This window comes from Schistocerca gregaria, chromosome 1 (assembly GCF_023897955.1).
Source record: "Schistocerca gregaria isolate iqSchGreg1 chromosome 1, iqSchGreg1.2, whole genome shotgun sequence".
NCBI classification, from domain to species: Eukaryota; Metazoa; Arthropoda; class Insecta; order Orthoptera; family Acrididae; genus Schistocerca; species Schistocerca gregaria.
Genome location: NC_064920.1, coordinates 980,297,225 through 980,321,835, shown reverse-complemented (window position 1 = coordinate 980,321,835; position 24,611 = coordinate 980,297,225). Strand labels below are relative to the sequence as shown.

Here is a 24,611-nt window from a genome sequence, read left to right as displayed (position 1 = left end):
ACGTGTAAGCAATGGCACCCCATACCACCATGCCGGGTGATACGGTAGTATGGCGATGACGAATACACGCTTCCAATGTGCGTTCACCGCGATGTCGCCAAACACGGATGCGACCATCATGATGCTGTAAACAGAACCAGGACTCATAAAAAAAAATGACTTTTTGCCATTCGTGCAGCCAGGCTCGTCGTTGAGTAAACAATCGCAGGCACTCCTGTCTATGCTGCAGCGTCAAGAGAAACCGCAGCCATGATCTCCGAGCTGATAGTCCATGCTGATGCAAACGTCGTCGAACTGTTAGTGCAGATGGTTGTTGTCTTGTAAACGTCCTCATCTGTTGACTCGGGGATCGAGACGTGGCTGTTACAGCCAAGCGGATAAGATGCCTGTCATCTCGACTGCTAGTGATATGAGGCCGTTGGGATCCAGCAACCCTCCTGAACCCACCGAATCCATATTCTGCTAACAGTCATTGGATCTTGACCAACGCGAGCAGCAATTCCCCGCAATCGCGATAAGCTACAATCCGACCTTTACCAAAGTCGGAAAAGTGATGGTACGCATTTCTCCTCCTTACACGAGGCATCACAGCAACGTTTCACCAGGCAACGCCGGTCAACTGCAGTTTGAGAAATCGGTTGGAAACTTTCCTCATGTCAGCACGTTGTAGGTGTCGCCACCGGCCAACCTTGTGTGAATGCTCTGAAAAGCTAATCATTTGCATATCACAGCATCTTATTCCTGTCGGTTAAATTTCGCGTCTTTAGCACGTCATCTTCGTGGTGTAGTAATTCTCGACGGCGCATACCTAGAGGGTGCCGCACCCAGTATATCGCTGGACTCAATGGTAGCAGCAAGGAAGCTCTGAAAAAGTATGAAGAACTGTACAACAAGGACCCCTTCTCAGAGGAAACGATCCAGGCAGGTGAGGAACTGATGTCTAGTATATCCGAAGCGAGAAAGGAAAAGTGGTGTAACCTCCTACAAGAGACGAACATGAAGCACAGCAGTTGGAAGGCTTGGAAACTGGTCAAAAATCTCAGCAACGACCCAAGAGAACCAGAACCAAATTACAGTGAAGTTACACCTGATCAGATAGCTCACCAACTACTCATGAACGGAAAAACTAAAAGGAAGATCAGGAATGGCAAAATTAAAAGAAAACTGAACGAGGAGATTAGCTTTTAACCCCCCCCCCCCCTTTCTTCATTCAGGAGCTACAAGATGCCATCAACGATTTGAAAAACAATAAGGCCGCTGGCCTCGATGATCTGAGACCTGAGCAACTTAAACATTTTGGACCGGGAGTACAAACATGGATCCTAGAGCTAATGAATCACTGTATTACAACAATGCAAATTCCTAAACTGTGGAGGAAAGCTCGGGTTATTGCGTTACTAAAACCAGGGAAGTTAAAAATTTTCGGCCTGTCTCACTGCTTTGTCATTTATTTAAAGTGCTGGAGCGAATGATCCTCAAACGCATAGCCGATTATGTGGACAAAGCACTCATTAACGAACAAGCTGGATTTCGACCAGGAAAATCATGCTGTGGCCAAATCCTTAATCTCACACAGTACATCGAAGACGGCTATCAGAGAGGAGAAGTAACTGGGGTCGCATTCCTGGATCTCAGTGCTGCATATGACACAGTTAACCATAAGTTGCTTACCCAGAAAGTGTATAATGTCACTAAGGACTACACCCTTTCTATGTTCGTGAAATGCATGCTACAGAACAGACGCTACTATGTAACCTTACAATCTAAAAACAGCCGATGGAGGACTCAGAAAAATGGACTTGCACAGGGTAGTGTCTTGCCTCCAATATTATTTAACATCTATACCAATGATCTTCCAATCAGCCACCAGACACGAATGTTCATATATGCTGATGATGCAGCAGTGGCCACACAGGATAAAACCTTTGAACAAGTGGAGGAGAATCTCACAGGAGCCTTAACAGAACTTGCTACCTATTACGACGGCAATAATCTCAAACCAAACCCTAGTAAATCTCAAGTATCCGCCTTCCATCTTGGGAACAAACAAGCCAAACGGAAACTCCGAGTCATGTGGCAAGGGGAAGAGCTGAAACATACAAACAGGCCAAAATACCTGGGAGTAACATTGGACAGAGCACTTACTTTTAAGCACCACTGTCACAACACTAAAAAAAGGTCTGTGCCAGGAACAACATACTGCGGAAGCTAACAGGTTCATCGTGGGGAACTCAACCACATGTTTTGCGCACCATGGGTCTGGTGCTGAGTATCTCAGCAGCGGAATTTGCGGCGCCAGTTTGGAGGAACTCTGCTCACACTAAGCAAGTTGACGTCGCCGTAAACGAAACTGTACGTATTGCCACAGGATGCCTCAAACCAACTCCCACAGACATAATTTATCCCATCATAGGCATAGCATCACCCACTATCCGCAGACAAGTAGCCGCCGAGATAGAAAGATCAAAACAAATGAATGATCCCCGATACCCGTTGCATATGCACCGAAAACAACGTGCCCGGCTGAAATCCCGCAGGAGTTTCATTGAAACTACTGAACAGCTCGCCACCAAGCCCGCCGCAAGGCGGCTGTCTCTTTGGGAAGAAATGGTGCCACACTCCACAATGGAACTACTTGAGGAGGGATCTGCAGGATTTCAACTACCTTTTACAACTTGTAGGTTATTAAACCGGCTGCGTACTGGAGTAACTGGGTGCAAATCAAACCTATTTAAATGGGGTTACAGTGATAGCGATAGGTGTGAATGCGGAGCAATACAGGACTTGGACCACCTACTGATTTGCCCAGATATGTCTATAACATGCACTAAAGATGATATTTTGAAAGTCAATGACAAAGCAAACTACGTTGCTAATTACTGGAAAGGGAAGATATAATTGGTGCATCCGGATACGGAAGAAGAAGAATTGGCCAGTAGTGTAGATTCAATTTCTATCTTGTCTAGTGTAACAATACACTTCCTCCACTTCCCATTAGGCTGTACTTTCGAGAGAAACTTAGATTCCCCCAAAAATCTGACTGCTATCATTTTGCCATCTTTCTGCACCTTGAATAATGTGAGCTCCACTTTTTTTTCGGAGCGCTTCAAACCGTGGAACTTTGTTGTGAATGCTTCGGCAGTTGATTCTTACAATTTAAATCTCTCGTATTTTAGTGTCATGGTTCAAATGGCTCTATGGGCTATGGGACTTAACATCTGACGTCATCAGTCTTAGACCTACTTAAACCTAACTAACCTAAGGACATCACACACATCCATGCCCGATGCAGGATTCGAACCTGCGACCGTAGCAGCAGCGCGGTTCTGGAATGAAGCGCCTAGAACCGTTGGGCCACAGCGGCCGGCTTTAGTGTCATTTCTTTGGGTCTTAAACTAATACTTTGTAGTCTCCCACAGTTACGTTTGTTTTTGCATTGTATTAAGAATTGCCTAATCCAAAAAAATCCTTGTGTGCACACCCACACACAATCAGATACATGGGTAGCAGCCTGTGATGTGTAATGCAGTCTGACGCATTGAGGATGACCCCTGTGTTTCTAAAAGCTAATGCGCAAGTCTAGGAGCTCGCAGCCTAGTTTGTCACGAAACCTCCGAAGTTTCTGGTTCAAACCTTCCACTCAGAACCAGGCGCAAGTCTAGGAGGTCGCAGCCTAGCGTGTCACGAAACCTTTGAAGTTTCTGGTTCAAACATTCCACTTAACTCAGAACCAGTGGGATACGATTACTTCTTGAGACAATTGTTTCATTGAAATTCCCTGAGCAAGGCTGCCTTGTCAACTTTCTATGACAGTCGCTGGACTAGTCCAAGTATGACCTTTCGCTGGAATGGTCCAAGTATGACAGACGTTATTCGGTCGACTGTGCACCACAATCTGCAGTTAGTTGTATCCCGTGGCCTCGGTGGCTGCCAGAACAACTTTCTAACAGTTTGCATGAGGTCCCCTGGCACACACATTCAGTGGATAACCTGATCATTTCCTTCACTGCCATTTCCCTAAGGGGTACCATTATTAGCCGTCTGTCTGAACTGCTGCCAATTAACAGACTCCTATCCTTTTGATTTTGCTTTCCCTTGACATAGGGAGCAGCAGGCTTCCCAATAGGAGACGTGTGTCGCATTGGCTCAGTTTTAGTTTTAGTGGCACTGAGCACCTAGGTACGGGAATGGGTGTAATACCCTGAGTTCTTGCTAGTACCTGCCTCACCAATAGTGGGCCTCGAGATCTACCATTGGCACACCACTCATAGTTAAGTAGTGGTAAATCCTTTACTTCCTGCAGAGAAGACAATATCCACACAAGACAGGACAGCCTATTGTTCGAGACCCCATTAGTATCTGTGACACTTGTTTCGATAGTCCTTCCAACACATTCATTCGCACCAGCTTCCAATTTCTTGGCAGCAGCTAGAGAGATTTGCAGCTAATAACAAAGAGTAAGTAGCTCATATTGTGCCTGGTAACAACAGTCACAGTTGGTCTGAATTGTACCTAGTGAATGTTTTACACAACAGAAAAGTAATTAACTAAACTAATAAAAGTTCAGTGGATTGAAATACCAGCAAACCACTTTCAAAATACAACTTTATTAAACCTTGATCAAAGCTTCGACAGTATCAAAACTGTCTTCTTCAGAAGGTATTGTACATAAAATCATATTATCTTTATCCACTGTGGGAGTCGTTGACGCGGTCTAGTCTCTCACATTGGAATGAAAAGATATATGATGATGCACTGTATGGTAGAGCATTGCGCCCTCAGCTGCTCGAAAAAGATGATCTTCAGGGTTTGATGTAGCAAAATATGTTGCAACGATTGTAGTACTGGTCTGGATTTTTAAATTATTTTTGTGTTTATGTGTGTTTAATTGTTCACTAATGTTAGCAATACTTTTATTTGCTATGGAGATATTTGTCGAACAAATTTTACAAAAAGCTATACCAGCTCACTAGAAAATAAGCATTTGCGCTTAGGCATTTTGAGATCTGGGATAAAAAAAAGATACTGTAACGATTTTATCTTTTATTAAAATGTAAGTAAACCGTTTGATTTAGCACTTCTTTAAAGTATCTTATAAAAGCTTTTCTTAGTTTTTACCAGTAAACCTTAAGTTCGTTTAGGTTAGGTACGAAAATTCTAAAATAACCTCTGTACGGCCTTAACAATAAAATAATATATTGTTATAGTATGATACTTAATTGTCGATTGAAGTACTAAGGGCAAATAGTTCACTCCAGAATACTGAAGTCCCCACAACGCGCCACGAGCAGACACATCACACGCGTGCACATTAGTAATCTGTTCGTTACGTAAGTGAGCTAACAGTAAGTGCAAAAGTGTGTTGGCGACGGCGGTTGCATAACGCGCGAAAATTGGAAACCTGAACAGTACGCAAAGCCCCGACCGGACGCTCTCCGGACGCTAGCCACTCCAGATTCTTTTTTTCCGAAATTTTGAGTAAAATATTTTTGAAGGGGACTTTTGTGGTAACGGAAACCTTGGCGAAATTTTTGGGAAAGAAAGTTTCCGTAGAAGGAAGATTGGGGAAGTATCTTATATGCATAATCTTATGGTATATCTGATATTTTAGTTCAAACCACACACACTTAGTACTCTAGATTCAGTAGATGTCGCTCTCTCTTCGAATCAATCTGTATACCTTTCCTTTTGTGGGAGACATCAGGTTCACCGCACCGACGTAAACATGCATAGTTTCGATCGTTTGGGATGTGTGTTGACTTCCGTGGTCGTATCGATTCTGAGGAGACGCCGTATTGGATTTCATCGTTTTCGTTGAAGCATATATTTCATGGGATTCATATAATAACGTATGTCCTATGAATACACACTGTTTAAAATATTGAGGATCTATCGAAAAACGGTCGGTATTAGTAAAAATAAGGTAATTACAAATCGTCGGTTAAGAGCCTTCAGGGGGTGTAGTAAAAGGACATAGGCACGGATTATGTATGTTCACAAGAGTAGTTAATAGAGTTGTTGAGTTGCGAAGTAAGATGAATGTGGTGCGCTAATGATAAATTAATAGAACAATAAAAAAGCACGAAGAAAGCAAATGTGCCATCCATAGAGGAGGTTTTTTTTTACTTTTATGGTCACGCTATTGTTTTTATTTACAAATTAAAAATATTAGTTTATGTCCTATAATTTTTTGATAAGTACGGTAACTGTACAGCCCTGAACCCATGATTCTACCTTTTCAAGTTGCCAACATTGATAACAAAATAGTTCAAATGGCTCTGAGCACTATGAGACTTAACTGCTGAGGTCATCAGTCGCCTAGAACTTAGAGCTAATTAAACCTAACTAACCTAAGGACATCACACACATCCATTCCCGAGGCAGGATTCGAACCTGCGACCGTAGCGGTCGCTCGGTTCCAGACTGCAGCGCCTAGAACCGCACGGCCACTCCGGCCGGCAACATTGATAACAAATAACGTTTTAAAGGAGTGGGTAGGTTTAAAATATTTGCTGAAATGTTGCCGACATGGTATTAGTTTGAGGAAGTTTTTTTGTCTACTATAGGGGAATTTCAAAAAGTCAATCTGGAAAACCTGCCGGACGCCCTCTAAACCAGGAAAACTGAGCAGATGGCAACCCTAATCGGAAGTGAGCTTATAGATGTAAATAAATGTGTGACATGCACAGATTTTGCACTTAGCTCATTTCATGACACCTTGTAAAAGTGAACATAGTAACGTCAGTTTATTCCACAAGAGACAGTAAAAATCATGGAGCACAACAAAGCCCTTCTTCCACTTGCGGTGGCTAACATGCTTTCCTAAGACCACCTGATTGTTTGCAGGGAAATTGCCTATAGCAGACGGTTGATTCATGTGCTTCCCTTATTCTAAGAAAAACGAAGTTAGAAGTTTATTGCGCTGTCGATGGGAAGGTCGTTAGAGGTGGGAATAACTTAGTCGGACAAGGCTACAGAAGCCTTGTCAAGGGAATTAAGCTGGCATTCCTCTTATGTGTTATAGGAAAATCACGGAAAACTTGCTCAAGATAGCCGGATTGGTTTTTTAACCCTTTACATTCCGAATCCATACTTCGAAATGAGGTTTGGAATTCTGTGATCGTATAAACTACCCAACAATTCATTATCAGGATGCAGTGTTTGCAGCACCACTTGGACCATGGTCGATAACGGATAAGACGCAAATAGCAGTCCGCTCGGTAGAGGTAGATAATAATAGCGGATAATTATCCGTCGTTTTCATAAATCACGACGCGGAGGAGAGTTGGGATGTTTCCTACGACATGTTACCAACAGAATTGTTTTCACTCTCCTTCACAAAAATTAGTTCTCTATCTTTAAGAACCTTGATATCAGCAGGGCATCCACACATATAATAAAATTGTAACTGTACATAGAAGATATTTTAAAAAAAACTTAATATGAGAGGTATTTATAACACCAATAAGAGTCCAAACAATTATTTTTATAATTTTTGTTTGTTTGTTTGTCTGTATATCAGTCTGTCTGTCTGTACGCGCATCATGCAAAAACTACTGCACAAAATCGGATGCGGTTTTCACATTTGTACTGTTGGAAGCCTAGCTAAAAAATGTGGCACATGTTTCATAGTGACACGCCGCCTAGAAGCCGAGTGATCTATACATACAGAGTATTTGCTTTAGCTGAGTCAGTACGGGGAAATCGGACTCCATAGGAGATACAAGAAAACGGTCTTAGGAACCTTTTAGGTGCTTTTTTTTGTGAAAACGCTTTTGCCATCGTCAGAACTTTGGTAAACCGTAAGTTGCCCTTGAAAATAAGTACAATTGGCATTTTTTTATGGGGACTGATTCAGTTTCGTGTAAGGATCATTTCATTATATTGGAAGAAACAAGCCAGGACAGCAGAAGTTTTATAAAACTAGACTAAATAAAACAAGTTAGAAATGACAGAATCTGTAAAAAGTAGTGTTTTGGAAAGTTTTATCATCATAATAGTAATGTTAACAATTTAATCCCATTATGCATAGACGTTCTTGAACTCATTCGTGAATCGGTGTAACTATAATCGTTGATAAGTTTGTCGAGTTGATGCTACTGTTATTGTTGGTAAGTTTGTCGAGCAGACACTAAAATTCACTCTCCCACATCTCTTCGGAGGTGTCTTATCGATATAAGGGAAGTAATACAATAGTTCTGATTTCATATTATTGTCTTCATTTGTTTAACTTATTTTATTCCTGAATTCATTCTACAATTGGTGTAACTATCATCGTTGATGGGTTTGTCGAGTAGCAACAATGCCTTGCCCGCGTAGATCTCGAACCTGCATGAATTTTGAAAAATCTTAAAAGCTTATTATCGGGGAGCAAAACGGATATAAAAAACTGAATGTGATGTTGTCGGACGGGCACAACGGTAAAGAATTGATGTGTCTATAAGCATATGTTCTTTAATTTTTATAATTTCTTTAAATTAAACGCAGGTTGTTCTCCTTATTTAGGTCTATTGATATTTCATTTTTGAAAGGTCTGTATCTGTGCTTACAAACTCATCTTTTCTTTGCCGTTACTCCCTTTTGTAAGTTTTTTATATCCGTTTTTCTCAGCGACAGTAAGCTTCAGGATTTTTCAAAATCCACTCATGTTCGAGATCCACGCGGACGCAGTCGCGGGCAAAAGCTAGAGATAAAATTAGGGATATATACGCAAGTTGTTATTGATCCTCGCAATGAGAGAGGTCGTAAGTAGTAAACAGAGCAAAAATAAAATCTACTTTTGATGTCGCGTTTTATCACATAATTAGTTACTAATAGTGTTATGCTAAATTTTAGTTATTTTTTGACATTTTCCTCTGAAGTAGCTACTTGTTTTGCTGGACCTAGCTGAGAAGCATTTGCGATTGATTTTTGTTTCAGTTGCTGCTAGAATACGGCGCAGCATTAGAAGGGTACCCTGTACATCCTTTACACATTGCGGCGTCCCATGACCACCTCGCGTGCTTCTTTCTGCTCCTCTTGTATGGAAGTAGGACTGATCTGGAGACTTACTCATTTCGACACCGTTCTTTAGTCCACTCTATCGTTGGGAGAAGGTAAAATATACAAGACGATAGTGTTCGCAAATATCTCTGAACTATTTTCATTCGACGAATACCTGGTAAGCTCGTCATATTAATTTACAGGCTTCCTGCTATATACATTTATTTATGGTTACTTTTTGGAGGGAAAGTCGACGACAGCAGTAGAAGTTTAATGCAAGAACTTGAAGACTACAGAGCATTAGTGGAATTCATAGGTACGGTGATCATTTAAGAGTGGAAACATCTGATATGAAAGAGTGAAACGTCTGATATGAGCGAGGGGAAATCGAGTACCAAAGTTCTCAGCTGCTATAGCTTTTTTAGTCAGTATTCTTCCCTTAGATGATGATAGGTTTGAAAAATGATGGCCGGGCGGCGTAGCCGAGCGGTACTAGGCGCTTCAGCCTGGAACTGCGCGACCTCTACGGTCACAGGTTCGAATCCTGCCTCGAGCATCGATTTGTGTGATGTCCTTAGGTTAGTTAGGTTTAAGTAGTTCTAAGTTCTAGGGGACTGATGACCTCAGATGTTAAGTCCCATAGTGCTCAGAGAAATTTGAACCATTTGAAAAATGATATGCGTGTTGCTGGAGCGATTTTGGGTAACAGTGCAGTGTCTCGATTTTCCCTCGTACAGTTTGCCAAGTGCAGATTTTTACAGCATTAAAAGCGTTGTCTCATTACAGGCCGACCACTTTCGTTGAAGAATCAGTGCCGCATAGCGATCAGGAAGAGAATGAAGTGCTGTAATATGCAGCACGTGTCTGCTCTTGGGATACCTGAAGTGCTGGCCGACTTTCTGCTATATAAAGATATTCCCAACGTTGCTGGTATTCATGACCACGTTTATTGGCTATAAGAACGTATCGATTTGATTTTTTGTTGTTATCATGCGCTTATGTATAAGCTATGTGCCTTGTTGAGAGAACATGTTTCCTGCTTATGAAAGCTCGTTTTCTTTAATTTTGTAAAAGAAGGGAACACAGTTTATATAATACGACGGATACTTGATGTTTGTAATACAAAGTAGTCCACATATTACATAACTGGGAAGACAAGGAAATAATAAAAATGCCAGTTTATAATACTACTTCTTTAGATAACGTTTTGTTTCTCTCTGTAGCAGAAATTTTGGCATAATTTTTCAACACTACAAACATAAGAGAAACCTTTGAAATCTTATGCTGTCATTTTCCAACCATCAAAAATATATTTACGGTTATTAAAATGTGAAAGATTCAAATTTAGTGCTTATTTGTTAATTATATATGTAAATTCATTTTTCAGTATTTGTTAGTATTTGAAGCAGGTGTTAAATATATCTTATGACGTGTTCATGCCTGAACGAAGAATATGCTGTATGTTTTGCTGAATTTAATCACAGTAAAGCCTCTCCTTCGCAGGCCTTGAGTCCAGTCTTTTATTTGGCCAATTTGAGATATGCAATAACCTATTGCTGTTCCCATCCTTAAACTCTGGGTGACACTGTTGCCACCTTTCAGCGCATCTAATGATTGATAGCGGAGAACATTTGAATTCGGTTGTGTGATAATTCATTTCAACTATTCGGTTAGTGGTTCGGCTTTCGTCGTGAAGGTTTTTCGAAATTTTGTTTCATACCGGGGGCTAAAGCAGCATGAAATTTAAGATTCAAAGCTGTTTCTGAGATCCAAGGTGAATCAAACTGTGTTGTGTCTTGATCCACAAGATGGGTGTATTTCGTCCGACCACTTCGGCCAAAGTTTTTCACCTGCATAACTTTGGGTAAAACAGTTTTGTCAAACTGATCTTCCAGAGTAGGAGCAGAGAAATCACGCTTGTATAAATCTTCTTCTTCGTCCATGTAATATGACCCTCTGTGGTAATACTTTTGCAAAAACTTGTACTTTCCTTTGATGGCTTTGTTGGTAACTCTTTTGGGATTTGCCCGAAAATTGAGTCGTCTTTCTTCTTCCGTCATAGTTCGTATTTGCTCCACTTCAAGTTGCTCGTTTTCGCGTTGTTCTCTTTCTTCTTTGTCTCTCTTAATACGTTTTAATTCTCTCAGTTTCCACATTTCGTATTCGGTCTCATCATTTTCCTCATCGGTATCAACATCTTCCAGTGACGCCTCCTTAGCGTCTAATAGCGTCCTATCCTTTAGCACTGTCATCTCTACTAGTTTAATGGCTTGTTTTCGTCTCTCTTCAGCGTTTTTCTTCGCTTCCATTTCCGCTTGCTTCATCATTTTCTCAGTGCGTTCTTTGTCTAAGATTGTAGTGCGGTCTTTCTTACGTATAAACACAGGTTTCAGTCTTGGACAATGTGAGTCTTCAGCGTCACTGGTGTCATCGTCCTCCGACGAACCAGAATGACTGCTGTCGCTGGTATTCCGCCCGCCTTCTTCATCATCTTCTTCATCCTCGGTCTTCATTAGATCTAATTCGTCTCTCAGATACAACAACTTCTCTCTTAACAATTCACGTCTTCTCTCTATTTCTGCATCACTCAGTTCTTCTTCTTCTTCATCATCATCATCACCGTGTTCTTCTTTTTCTTTATCTTCTCTAGTCTCCTCCGATTTTTGTTCGTCAGTATTGTCTGTTTTGTTTTCTTCGTGTGTCATCGTGTTGTCTGTAGTTTCAGCTGTTGCGGCTGCATCATGCCTCCGACACTTTATTGTGGTAATTCCTTGTATCGCCTGTAGTCGCCTAAGCCTTGGGTCGCTGGATATATCTTCAGGTTGCGAAAACGTCCTATCTGGTAATTGAAGTAGTCCTTTATTGTTACTTGGAAGCAATAGTTTTAACTCGGTAAAATCTTCGCCGTCAGAATATTCTTCACTACTCGACACAGGAGCGTAATCTGGCCGTTTACCTGACACATACCTATGCACTTTAACTTTCTGCATAGATAATTCACCTTTCTCATTTTTTATAGCTACAGCCCCCGCTGTACTCTGAATCTGTACAGTTGCAGTGCCGCTCATTTTTAGTGAGAATATCAGACGAAATGTTAAACTCAGTTGGAATATCTTTTTATCGTTAGAACCGAGAAAGATTTTAATTGGGACACATTTATGCCTCACTAGAACAAGCGATGGTACTTATTTGTAATTCTGAAATGATTTTCATTAATGATGATTTATACAGGTGGTGGACATTATGTACTCCTGTTGTTATAGCTTCATCTCAATGCAGCGAATCCTGGTTCACATAAAGATCCGTTTTCCACTATGAACACGAGTCTCCGATTCACCAGAAGCCTTTCGATGTCACCTGCAACATAAGAAATTGAGAGAATGAGTGCAGATTTATCTGACATGCTGAAATGCAATTCTACCTTTTCTATGAGATGTAGTTTTGGGTTTGGATACTCCTGCGACAAAATATTGTACCTGAAAGAGAAGACATCGAAACCTAAAACAAAGATAAAAAAAAGTGCTCACAATGACGTTGACAGCAGTGTGGCATAGATAGCGATATTTTACGAGCATGAGGCGTAATCTTAGTTGTTTTATAAGATGTTTTGCTGTCCTAATGCTTAAGCGGGAATAACAACTGACAGCAGAGAATAGTAAAATAACACAAGGAAGGGGGAAGGGGAAGCATTCTGCAGAACTGCAACAGACCTCATCTCAGTATGAACTCGGGACCTTTGCCTTGGAAGGTAGGCGACGAGGTACTGGCGGAATTAAAGCTGTGAGGACAGGGCGTGAGTCTTGCTAGGGTAGCTCAGATGGTACAGCACTTGCCCGCGAAAGGCAAAGGTCCCGAGTTCGAGTCTCGGCCCGGCACACAGCTTTAATCAGCCAGGAAGTTTCATATCGGCGTACACTCCGCTGTAGAGTGAGAATTTCATTCTCTATCAACCTGTTCACACCACATCACGTGCCCCGGCCAGATAGACAAATTCCAGACGTTACTACTGAACTTACACTCAAGCTATGTATGGATACTGTGAACTCGTCCATCGTGCATCACCGGACATCGTTCTGGCCATCAACACAACCGTGCACTAACGACTCCACCACCCATTTTCGTTCACAACTTAAGTTACCTCCATTCCGCCCAGATCAACCTGTAATGTGGTTCACGATCGCTGAGTGATTTTGGCCACCCACAGCCTCTCGGATGACAGCGCAAATTCGCCACTTTTCTCAGCCATTTCGGTGAACACACTTAGATAATCAGCAATATTATTCTGACTCCTCTAGATAGCAATAAAGTGAAGTCTGCAGTATTTCAAAGCCCTTCACAAACAGTGGAGCACCAATTAAAACAAGATATCCATAATGAATGCCTGGAGAACAGAAAGCTCCTCACAACTTCGGCGGATACTAATCTTATGCCTAATCAAACACTTTGGACCCTGTGGATCATCAATCTCCCCTCTCATGTACAACTGGAAATTACTTCACATGAACGTGGATGATTGGAAAGCAAATTAATATTGGTAGACAGGATTATTACTGTTTTGCAACGCCAACAATGTATAAAAGCCACATATAACAATGCCTCCGACTATGACTCAAAACAGCTGTGCTGCGCCAACCGCCTAGGCGCAGCTGAACCAGACCGACCACGCCCGGCCATCGTCGAGCGTGGCGTCAACGCCTCCACAGGGGACAGTGACCTTCAATTGACCACAACAAACGTTCACACAACCAGCAGACACTTTAATGCATTGAAACTCCTGTATGGGGTCGTCTCTGCTGGTTCACCAAATAGTTTGGCGATGTAGCGTGCAGCTGCCGGCCACCCTGTGAATATCCAAAAGTGAGGAGCAATTTTCAAAATACGCAACGGATCAAGGCGTTAACTTGATAGCCTCACTTTGCAACATAGGGGTGAAACATCTTACATACTGGCTCTTAAGCAGAATGGCAGATTCTTTGTCTTTGACCACATATATAGAGTTTTTCAATAACATAGGTTTGGACATGAGTATCTCACCCTGTGGACATCGTCTAGCGACAAGTGATATATCTGCCGTCCAGTTCCATGCAGCGCCTGACTACTCCATATTGTCTAGGGATCCTCATCTTGTACCTTATATCTCAGCTTCCGGGAGTTGTTTTCATGGTAGTTTCTTGTTTCAAGTGTCACTGAATTAATGCTCGGAGCTGACTTCCTCTGACAATTCCGTCCATCACCGGATTTAGTGCACAGTACTCTACAATACCAAGACAGCGGCTGCTCCATTCCTGGTGTCGTCGATCATGGGCCCCCACTGCCAGGGCAGGCTTCTGCTACCTCTACCTCGGAAGGTCTGCGGCATCTCGACACGAGTGAAAAACGTCAATGACACCGGCACATCTGCATCATATCACTGGCCCAACTGCAACAACTCCAACATTACTTCGACACAAGGTTAGGATCGCTATGTCTACTGGATGGAAACAAAACCATACGATGACCCTTTTGTCTCGTGTCAGATGAACTCATTACCACATGACGCCACATACTTCTACTATGATGCAAGAATCTCATCCATTTGCTCCCACTGATTCAAAGTAGGTTCTCAGCCAGAATACTGTACAACAGGGACACCTACCACCGCAGCACGCATGACAACACTACCTCCATATGCAACCTAGGTTAGTATTGTGCATCGTCTTCATGTTCCTTCCACGTTGACTCAGTGTGTTACCATACCCACCACATAGCCATGAGGGCAATTTAAGTAAAGTGTTAGAAGCAGTGGAGTGGTCCACAATATTACCACCACTCCAGGCTTTCCTTCTCCATAGACCTCAGTAGTTACTGCTTGACAAACCCTGTGTGGCCATAACGGCCACTGAGAAACTACTACAAGCCAGAGTCACGTGATTCACTGATAGTTCACGGACTTCCCTATAAAATTAGTGTCAAAGAGAGATGCTACAGTTAGATTATATGGGGACTAGAGGGCCTCGAACGTCTGCCTGATCCAGAACAGTCAAGGCTTCACTCACTACTTCGTGGGCGCCTTGGGTTTCAGTGGCGTGGATTGCAGAAAGGATTACCTACAGAAACGAGAGATCCAAAAGATGGACATCATGACACCCTTCGGTTTATATGAATTTCTGAATATGCCTTACAGCTTCAAAAAAGCGATCCATACCTGGCAACGATAAGCAATCTTCTGCGGCCACCTGGTCAGTGCTGCTGCTGTCTGCCCTTCACCACAACAATCCGAGTTCATTACGACTACTTCAACCACAAGATTTCCATGAACTTTGTCGTTTTATCAGCATGAGTAACTTCTATCATCAACATCTCACTGATGTTGCCGCCATACAGGCACTGCTCACAGAACCTCTAGCTGGCAAAGAACACAACTGGTAAGCACAAGCTCCATGTAAGCAACACGCTTTTGACAAAAATTAAAGACTTTTTTGCACATGCCACAACTTTAGTGCACTCACTACCTGTCGCCTAACTGACGATTTCGTCAGACACAAGCGATTGTCCTATCGAAGCAGTTCTGCAGCAAGAAGTAGCAAGCATACAGCAGCCACTTCTTCTTTTTTTTCTTGTAAACAGATTGATTCTCAGCACAAGATGCCCATCTATGATTGTGAATTACTGGCAGCGAATGAGGTGGTCCACCAGTTCAAAGATGATGTGTACGGTAGACTCATCACCATTTACACGGCGCACTAACCTTTGGCGGACTTGATACACAACTCTTTGAATGATTCCTGCTGTCGATGGTTCCGTCATTTACACTGCATAGCAACATTCACTACTAATGTCAGACAATGTTATCACGGACTATCTGTAGAGAATAAACACACTTTGCACGCACAAGTCGACTATACCACTTAACGGAGATACTGTTGCAAGACCAATAAATTATGGATCTCTTCAATTCTACAATCAACTTACATATACAGCATTATCCGTCGCTGTATCAACGAAACAAGTATTGAATGATGTTTTGCAAAATCGAATTGACTTCTCGTGCCACATCATTGAGGAAGATCATACTCGTTCAACTTCACAATCTTGTCACGGCCCAGCGTAAACTCATTGAAATGACTTGCCATGGATCGGTTTGTACGGCTGAATGTCAAAGAGTGTAACACTTTCATGCCGATGTGCTCTTGACCATTTATTATTGAATCTATACTTGTTTTTATCTTTATGTAAATTTATATGCATACCATGTATGAATTAATTTGTTTATTTTGCTGTATAATCAATTATGTGTGTTTGTAAGTATCGCTGAGGGAATGTTAGGGAAACTTTAGTTTTTTGTCAACGAATAAGCATCGTTGGAGTAGCGGCGGCTCTGGACGCGGGAGGATGTTACGTCAGAGCGCACCACGGAGAGAGAACTCTGGCGTGAGACTTGGTGAAGTGCGGGCACATGGATGGCGTGCACTGTACTGGAGAAGTGATTGTTTAGCGGCACGTGGCAAGTGATTAGCGTGGGCGGTGGAAATACTGGCTGCAGCCAACATCAAAAACCCGCCACGCCAATACCATTACCAATAACTCCTGTGCTCCCTAATTATCATGGAAAGGAGCCAACACCAGTATCGTCGTCAGCAACTTCATCACGGCGAGAATGGACTGAAGTAAGATTGCTGCATCACAGCTTATTGTCAACTAGTTTTGTAACGGCGTTACTCAGCTTTGTGGTGTTTTGCGAGTGAATAATTACCATAGTTTAATCAAAACTGTTTACCCGTGATTCTCCTAAAATTATTCACCAAGTAGGTTCCTGTCCTGTCCTATTGTTACAATAATCCGAGTACCGTTTATGAAAGATGAAAATTGCAGTGCAAATTAGTTTTGCTTATGTATTAAATAATTTAGTTAGATTAAGGATTTGAACTCAAAGCATTCATTAATTTCAGTTTCACTAACTTTAAATTTGAACTTTAATCTGAGGCGATCTAATTGTTGCAAACAGCAAATCAACTAATCAAATTAAAATGATTGCTGGCACTATGAACAAAAGCACTAACTAGAATTAATGAGTGAGTGCAAATATCAGTGATTATTGTAATTTGTTGTTAGTAAAGTCACATTTTGACTTGCAGTCGTGCTAAAGTATTTACTTTTTGATACAGTATAATCAATTTCTACGTAATTATCATTTTCTACTTCCCTGTTCAGAAGTCAATAGAGTTTCTTTTAATTATTTTTTGCCATTTTCCAAAATTCATATGAAAATAGTAGAAGTTATTGTGAGGTAGCGCCATTGTCACTTACAACAGTAAGCAACCATTAATCTAAGTGTTATCTTGTATGTTTTCAAAATTTCAGCTCTCTTAGTTAATGATATTTCGAGTGCAAACTATTTTATTTCTCGCTTTATTACGTAAATGTTTCAGTTGTTTTTGCTAACGTGTGCGTGTAGCCCTCTGTTGCCGCGCATGTTCGAGTAATTCTTGACACTGTTCGGTTCATTAATTCTCCTACCGAACAGAAATTTTTGCCAATTGGGCTGGCGACCGTAACTCTTTATCTACACTCCTGGAAATGGAAAAAAGAACACATTGACACCGGTGTGTCAGACCCACCATACTTGCTCCGGACACTGCGAGAGGGCCGTACGAGCAATGATCACACGCACGGCACAGCGGACACACCAGGAACCGCGGTGTTGGCCGTCGAATGGCGCTAGCTGCGCAGCATTTGTGCACCGCCGCCGTCAGTGTCAGCCAGTTTGCCGTGGCATACGGAGCTCCATCGCAGTCTTTAACACTGGTAGCATGCCGCGACACCGTGGACGTGAACCGTATGTGCAGTTGACGGACTTTGAGCGAGGGCGTATAGTGGGCATGCGGGAGGCCGGGTGGACGTACCGCCGAATTGCTCAACACGTGGGGCGTGAGGTCTCCACAGTACATCGATGTTGTCGCCAGTGGTCGGCGGAAGGTGCACGTGCCCGTCGACCTGGAACCGGACCGCAGCGACGCACGAATGCACGCCAAGACCGTAGGATCCTACGCAGTGCCGTAGGGGACCGCACCGCCACTTCCCAGCAAATTAGGGACGCTGTTGCTCCTGGGGTATCGGCGAGGACCATTCACAACCGTCTCCATGAAGCTGGGCTACGGTCCCGCACACCGTTAGGCCGTCTTCCGCTCACGCCCCAACATCGTGCAGCCCGCCTCCAGTGGTGTCGCGACAGGCGTGAATGGAGGGACGAATGGAGACCTGTCGTCTTCAGCGATGAGAGTCACTTCTGCCTTGGTGCCATTGATGGTCGTATGCGTGTTTGGCGCCATGCAGGTTAGCGCCACAATCAGGACTGCATACGACCGAGGCACACAGGGCCAACACCCAGCATCATGGTGTGGGGAGCGATCTCCTACACTGACCGTACACCTCTGGTGATCGTCGAGGGGACACTGAATAGTGCACGGTACATCCAAACCGTCATCGAACCCATCGTTCTACCATTCCTAGACCGGCAAGGGAACTTGCTGTTCCAACAGGACAATGCACGTCCGCATGTATCCCGTGCCACCCAACGTGCTCTAGAAGGTGTAAGTCAACTACCCTGGCCAGCAAGATCTCCGAATCTGTCCCCCATTGAGCATGTTTGAGACTGGATGAAGCGTCGTCTCTCGCGGTCTGCACGTCCAGCACGAACGCTGGTCCAACTGAGGCGCCAGATGGAAATGGCAAGGCAAGCCGTTTCACAGGACTACATCCAGCATCTCTACGATCGTCTCCATGGGAGAATAGCAGCCTGCATTGCTGCGAAAGGTGGATATACACTGTAATAGTGCCGACATTGTGCATGCTCTGTTGCCTGTGTCTATGTGCCTGTGGTTCTGTCAGTGTGATCATGTAATGTATCTGACCCCAGGAATGTGTCAATAAAGTTTCCCCTTCCTGGGACAATGAATTCACGGTGTTCTTATTTCAATTTCCAGGAGTGTATAATTATTTCAGTGACTCTTATTATTCTGTTCCGATCCACGTGGTACCCTTTCTCGTTGGCACAGTACGTGAATGATAGCACAAACCTTTCGAAAAACCACACCAAATTTTACAGCAATTAAGTAGGCGGAAGTTGTTAACCTCACCCTCATTTATCGACTTTATATTGAATTTTTATTCCAATTGTTTAGGCACATGCTTACACTGTCATATATTTCTAACATTGTCGATAGAAGGGAAGTGGGACGCCAAGACTGGACATGCACATGCACAGCGTGCCAGCACAACAAAGAAGGTTATCATGCACAGCCACCACTCGGGCTTTTTGAGATTCCGAAAGGTCGACTTTAACATGTCCACCTCGACATGGTACACTCTCCCCGAGTCTGAAGGGTAACACTTATATACTCTCTGTCATATCGACCTATCTATCTTTCGGCTGCCTGATTTTATAACCAATGATGAAGGATGACAGTTTGAATCAATCCTGTTTAATGAACTATTCAACCTCTGCAGTGTACGACATTACCGTACAATGACGTACCATCCACAAAGCAAAGGCCTCGTGTAACAAAGACGCTGTTCGTTTAAAGCCGTCCTTGTGCATCATGGTTGTTGTAATCATTACCTTGGGTGTACACACCGCTCAGAAAGATCTTCGTGCCCCTTTCGCAGAAGTACTCTCTGGTGAGTTGCTTGCTCTGCCTGCAGACTTTGTGCTGCAAGTGACACTGACAGAGACCACAAAACTTCTCACCCCCGTCACACTAGACGAACAACACACTGACTGGTTCAGAATACTGCCTCAACAATCGCACAGTTGTCCGAAAATTTCCGTCCATAAAGTACTAGTAGACTGCGACTATTTCATTTTCTAGGATGACACTATCCGCCTTGAACTACAGCCAGCCGACTTACAGCGGACCTCACAGGGTCATCAGATGAGGCCTTAACACACTGGACATATTGCTTCAAGATAAGCCTATCACGGTGGCGGTCAACATCTTATAAACACCTGGATCTTACACAATATATCCATACCAATGACGTACAAACCATTCTGACCGACGCAGTCACTCTGGTCCCATCCCATCCCAGTGACATGTCATCCAGCTCAAACACCTTCGTGTACCAACTAGATGTATAACATTTTCAGCTGGATGAAATTCAGGTCAAGTTAATCAACGATTTCCTCGTCACCATAAGGAAAATCAAGCCGAGAATAGATTTATCACTCGGAATTCGGCCCATATTTACAACATCTCGAGCAACGAGGACACAGCAGCAATCACATCACGACTGGTGCCTGAGGGCTTCCTCACCGTCACGGCCCCATGACATCATGACAACCTGCAACCGATCCTGCAGATCCTCATGTCACCGCACCAGCCGCTTCATCTTGCCCACACTCTAGCTCTACACTGTCGACAATCATCGTCAATCACTCTCGTTATGGCCGACCTCCATCTCACCTCTATACACCACGGAGTGGGACTGACATCATCACGCCCTTCCTCCGTATTCAACGAGAAACAGTATAACCTCGTCCTTCTTTGGTCACGGCGTGGTTGGTGATTAACACGGGTGCGAAAATGATCGCAACAATGACACTTCCTGACTATCTCCTCCTCAAGTTCTCCACACCCCCAGCGGTGGGGCAGTGGGGTGGGAGACCATACCAGCGTGAGCGGCTGCCGCAGGGAGGAAACTGACTAGGGGCAGCGGCCTGGTGTGGAGTATCTGAGGAACTATGATTCAGTGTGCTTTATGCTTGCTTTGAATTTAGACGTGTGTGCGTTCTTTATTGATTACGAAATGAAGTGCCTGTTACTCGTAACTGTGTCGTTACTATACTTTACCTTTATCCCATCCCAGTCTTGCCATATGGAGGAGCCTTAGTAGTCACTTACGATGATTAATCATCTTCCCTGTTTCTATTTTGCCCCTTTCACTTTATTCTTAACTTTTACACAGTAGAGAAGAAAATTCTCTGAAGTTAAACGATTTTACTTAACATAACACAAAATCGCAAGGTATCGGAGGAACAGCAAGCAACCTGGCACAAAATTCGCATAAATAATACAATACGGAATTATTATTGAAGTAAGTCCAAGACCATTATGAGAAAAAAAATTGGAAAAAGAACTAGGTTGGAGAAACATTTGACACACCTTTGAATGATGCTTACAAGGGAACCTCCCCATCGCACCCCCCTCAGATTTAGTTATAAGTTGGCACAGTGGATAGGCCTTGAAAAACTGAACACAGATCAATCGAGAAAACAGGAAGAAGTTGTGTGGAACTATGAAAAAAATAATCAAAATATACAAACTGAGTAGTCCATGCACAACATATGCAACATCAAGGAGAATGTGAGCTCAGGAGCGCCGTGGTCCCGTGGTCAGCGTGAGCAGCTATGGAACGAGAGGTGCTTGGTTCAGGTCTTCCCTCGAGTGAAAAGTTTAATTTTTTATATAATCAACTTCGCTCTCGAAAATTCCAGGAAATGTTCAGATTTGCTTGGACGTATGCAGGATTTGACGGTCTACACACGGAAAAAATCTGAAAACGTTAAAAACATGTGATTTGACAGAGCGCAGTAAACTGTGCGACTGTGAAACTGTTGCATTCATTTGTTGCAGTTTATGTGACAAAGTGTTATGTTTTCATCACTTTTTGGGAGTGATTATCACATCCACAAGAAAACCTAAATCGGGCAAGGTAGAAGAATCTTTTTACCCATTCGCCAAGTGTACAAGTTAGGAGGGTCGACAGCATATTCCTGTCACGTGACGCACATGCCGTCACCAGTATCGTATGGAATATATCTGACGTGTTTTCCTGTGGAGGAATCGGTTGACCTATGACCTTGCGATCAAATGTTTTCGGTTCCCATTGGAGAGGCATGTTCTTTCGTCTACTAATCGCACGGTTTTGCGGTGCGGTCGCAAAACACAGACACTAAACTTATTACAGTGAACAGAGACGTGAATGAACGAACGAACAGATCATAACTTTACGAAAATAAAGAAAATACACTTTTCTCTCGCAGGAAGAGTTGAACCAAAGACCTCTCATTCAACAGCTGCTCACGCTAACCACAGGACCACGGCACTCCTGACTTCTCGTTATCCTTGATGTTGCATATCTTGCGCATGGACTACTCAGTTTCTATATTTTCTTATTTTTTTCATAGTTCCACATAACTTCTTCCTATTTTCTCGATTGATCTGTGTGCAGTTTTTCAAGGCCTATTCACAGTGCCAACTTATAACTAAATCTGAGGGGGGTGCGATGGGGAGGTTCCCTTGTAAGAATCATGTGCAGCAGCTGAGACGCTCATACGTTAGTGACGTAAGGGAAACTACTGAGTGAAATTCGACCAGACAAATATCTTTTAATACTCTTTAAAATTCTAATATTGTGTACGGGGATGGAAAAAAGCTTAGTAAACTGTTTATAATTTCAAAATTAATTGTCATAGCTGTTAATACATTTATCGTACAATGAAACAAGACAATCAGTGCCTTAATGCAAACATGTTTGCGGCTGCGTAGGGAAATATTATTGTACCCACACTTGCATCTCTCTTGGGCTCCAAAACTATCGAAATCGCACGGGGGGAGATCGGGAATGTAAGGAGGTTTTGTAAGAGCTTCAAACGAAACGTCTGTAGCGTAGCCGAAACAAACTTGGCAACATATGGGCGTTATTATTCTGCAACAGAATAATACCGTCTGTCACGTTGTTGGCTGCTTGGACTTGATGGCAAGCTTCAATTTTTGCGAAGTATCCATGTACCGTTCTGCGTTAATTGTGGCTCCGTGTTCCAGAAAGCCAGTAACCAGTTGTTTGACAGATGGCATCATTCAGTTGCAGGATAACACCCGCCCACATATTCCACGGTCGTTTCGACCGCACTGCAGAGGTTTCACTGGGAAATCTCTACACATCCTCCATACAGTCCGATCTCTCCCCATGCTATTTCCATATTTTTGGAGCCCTGAAGGAAAACTTCCTTGGCCATTGATTTGCTTCGGACGAAGAGGGGCGCGTCTGGATACCATCATGGTTCTGTAGGCAACCGCAACATTTTTCCATGAAGGTACTGACAGTCTTGTCTCATAGTGGTTTAATGTGTTGAAAGCTATGGCGATAACTTTTGAAACAATAAACAGTTTATTTACTTTCTCACCATCTGTCTCCTTTTCATTTCATTGTCCCTTACGAGTTAAATATTGAACTTAGAAACCTCAGTCAGCGTCTCATTTGCTCTACACTGTTTCGAGTATCATACATAGGCGCTTTAAATGTTTCTCTGATTTATTTTATTTCTCACTTTTAGAGAAATCGTTACACGAAACGTTTGACTCTTTTCTCATTTTTTATTTTCAAGTTTTGTTCAGAAATCATTTAAATATCAATCGATATTTATTAAGATATATGAATCAAGAGAAAGAAGAGAAGATTCAATTTATGCCGTGATTTGACATTTTTCGACAGTTCATTTACCGCTATGGACACTTCATTTGCAGCTAATAGCAGCCGTCTGCGAAATATTTTAATTTTCCCTCAAATCACTAATCAAGTTTTTCTTAGTCATCTTGATTTCGTTCAAACAATTTAATTTTTTTTAAAAAAAAGCAGTTCCCAAACTAGACAAATTGATAGCCCATTTGTCCATTTCCCACTCTTCGTTTGTCTATGAAAATTCGGGCAGAAATCCATTGTATAGTTTGAAGAGATTTTTTTTTTTACTTCACTCACACATCTGTCCAATAATAAATGGTCCACAGCCGAAAAATATCTCTAAATAAAGATGTTTTACACTTAAAGAAAATTCATAAATTTACGAACTACATAATATTTTCACAAAACATCAGTAATATTATACTGCGTAAGTACTTAGAATAAACTGCATGAAAATATCTGTGAAATATGTTAACTTGATATACGCGTTCCAAGCTGTCCTGACTTCTTAGGTTACTAGAGTCCTCTGTGTCAGAGTGTCTGACAATGATCGAGAATTTGTTTAAGGGTAGCAGTGTACACCACATTAAATGAAGCTACAAGTACAGAACTATAGAAAGTATAGATGATACAGACATAGGCATATTTCAAATTTTAGCCTCCACTTTTAACATTTCAATTTATTTTTATAAGTAACTAGCTGAGAAACTTGGCCTTTACTAGATATTTATTTATTCCAATCTTCTATTAGGCCATCTCTTCTTCCTTCCCCTGTCCATCTCCTCATCCCCCCTCTCTCTGTCCATCTCCTCCTCACTCTCTCTATCCAAATGCTCCTCAGCCCTCTCTCTCCATCCCATCTGCCTCTGTCCATCTCCTCCTCCCATTTCCCTCTCTGTCCATCCCTTCCCTCCTCTCCCTCTCGTCCTTCTTCTCCTCTCCGTTCCCCTACTCCTCCCCCTCTCTCTGCTCTTCTCCCCCTTCCCCTCTCTTTTGTCATTTCCACCCCTCAGCTCTGTCTGTCCATCTCCTCCTTCTTCCTCTCTCTGTCTACCTTCTCCACCCTCCCTTCTCGGTCCATCACCCCGTTATAACCCCCTCCCCAATGGTAGTCATTTTTGCACTCACAGTATTTATTTTCAGTTAGTAAGTATTATATGTACAAAATTTGTTTAAATCGATCCAAATGC

At 42.6% G+C, this 24,611-nt stretch overlaps 2 protein-coding genes across 4 annotated transcripts in view; one reads left to right on the top strand and one right to left on the bottom strand.

The window, feature by feature from the left end:
- Nucleotides 1–10,428, top strand: part of LOC126277513 (ankyrin repeat and SOCS box protein 1-like) — a 145,603-nt gene extending 135,175 nt beyond the window's left edge. Inside the window, exons 4-6 of one of the 3 annotated variants that reach the window (XM_049977368.1) lie at nt 8,920–9,095; nt 9,186–9,298; nt 9,769–10,428. In XM_049977368.1, coding sequence (XP_049833325.1) covers nt 8,920–9,095; nt 9,186–9,298; nt 9,769–9,941 — 462 coding nt within the window. In that variant the 3' untranslated portion in view covers nt 9,942–10,428. The remainder of the gene's footprint in view (nt 1–8,919; nt 9,096–9,185; nt 9,299–9,768) is intronic. The other 2 variants (XM_049977367.1, XM_049977370.1) reach the window with 2 other exon arrangements.
- Nucleotides 10,022–24,611, bottom strand: part of LOC126277481 (microfibrillar-associated protein 1-like) — a 29,548-nt gene continuing 14,958 nt past the window's right edge. Inside the window, exon 2 of the mRNA XM_049977363.1 lies at nt 10,022–12,339. Within this exon, the coding sequence (XP_049833320.1) occupies nt 10,653–12,050 (1,398 nt within the window). The 5' untranslated portion in view covers nt 12,051–12,339 and the 3' untranslated portion in view covers nt 10,022–10,652. The remainder of the gene's footprint in view (nt 12,340–24,611) is intronic.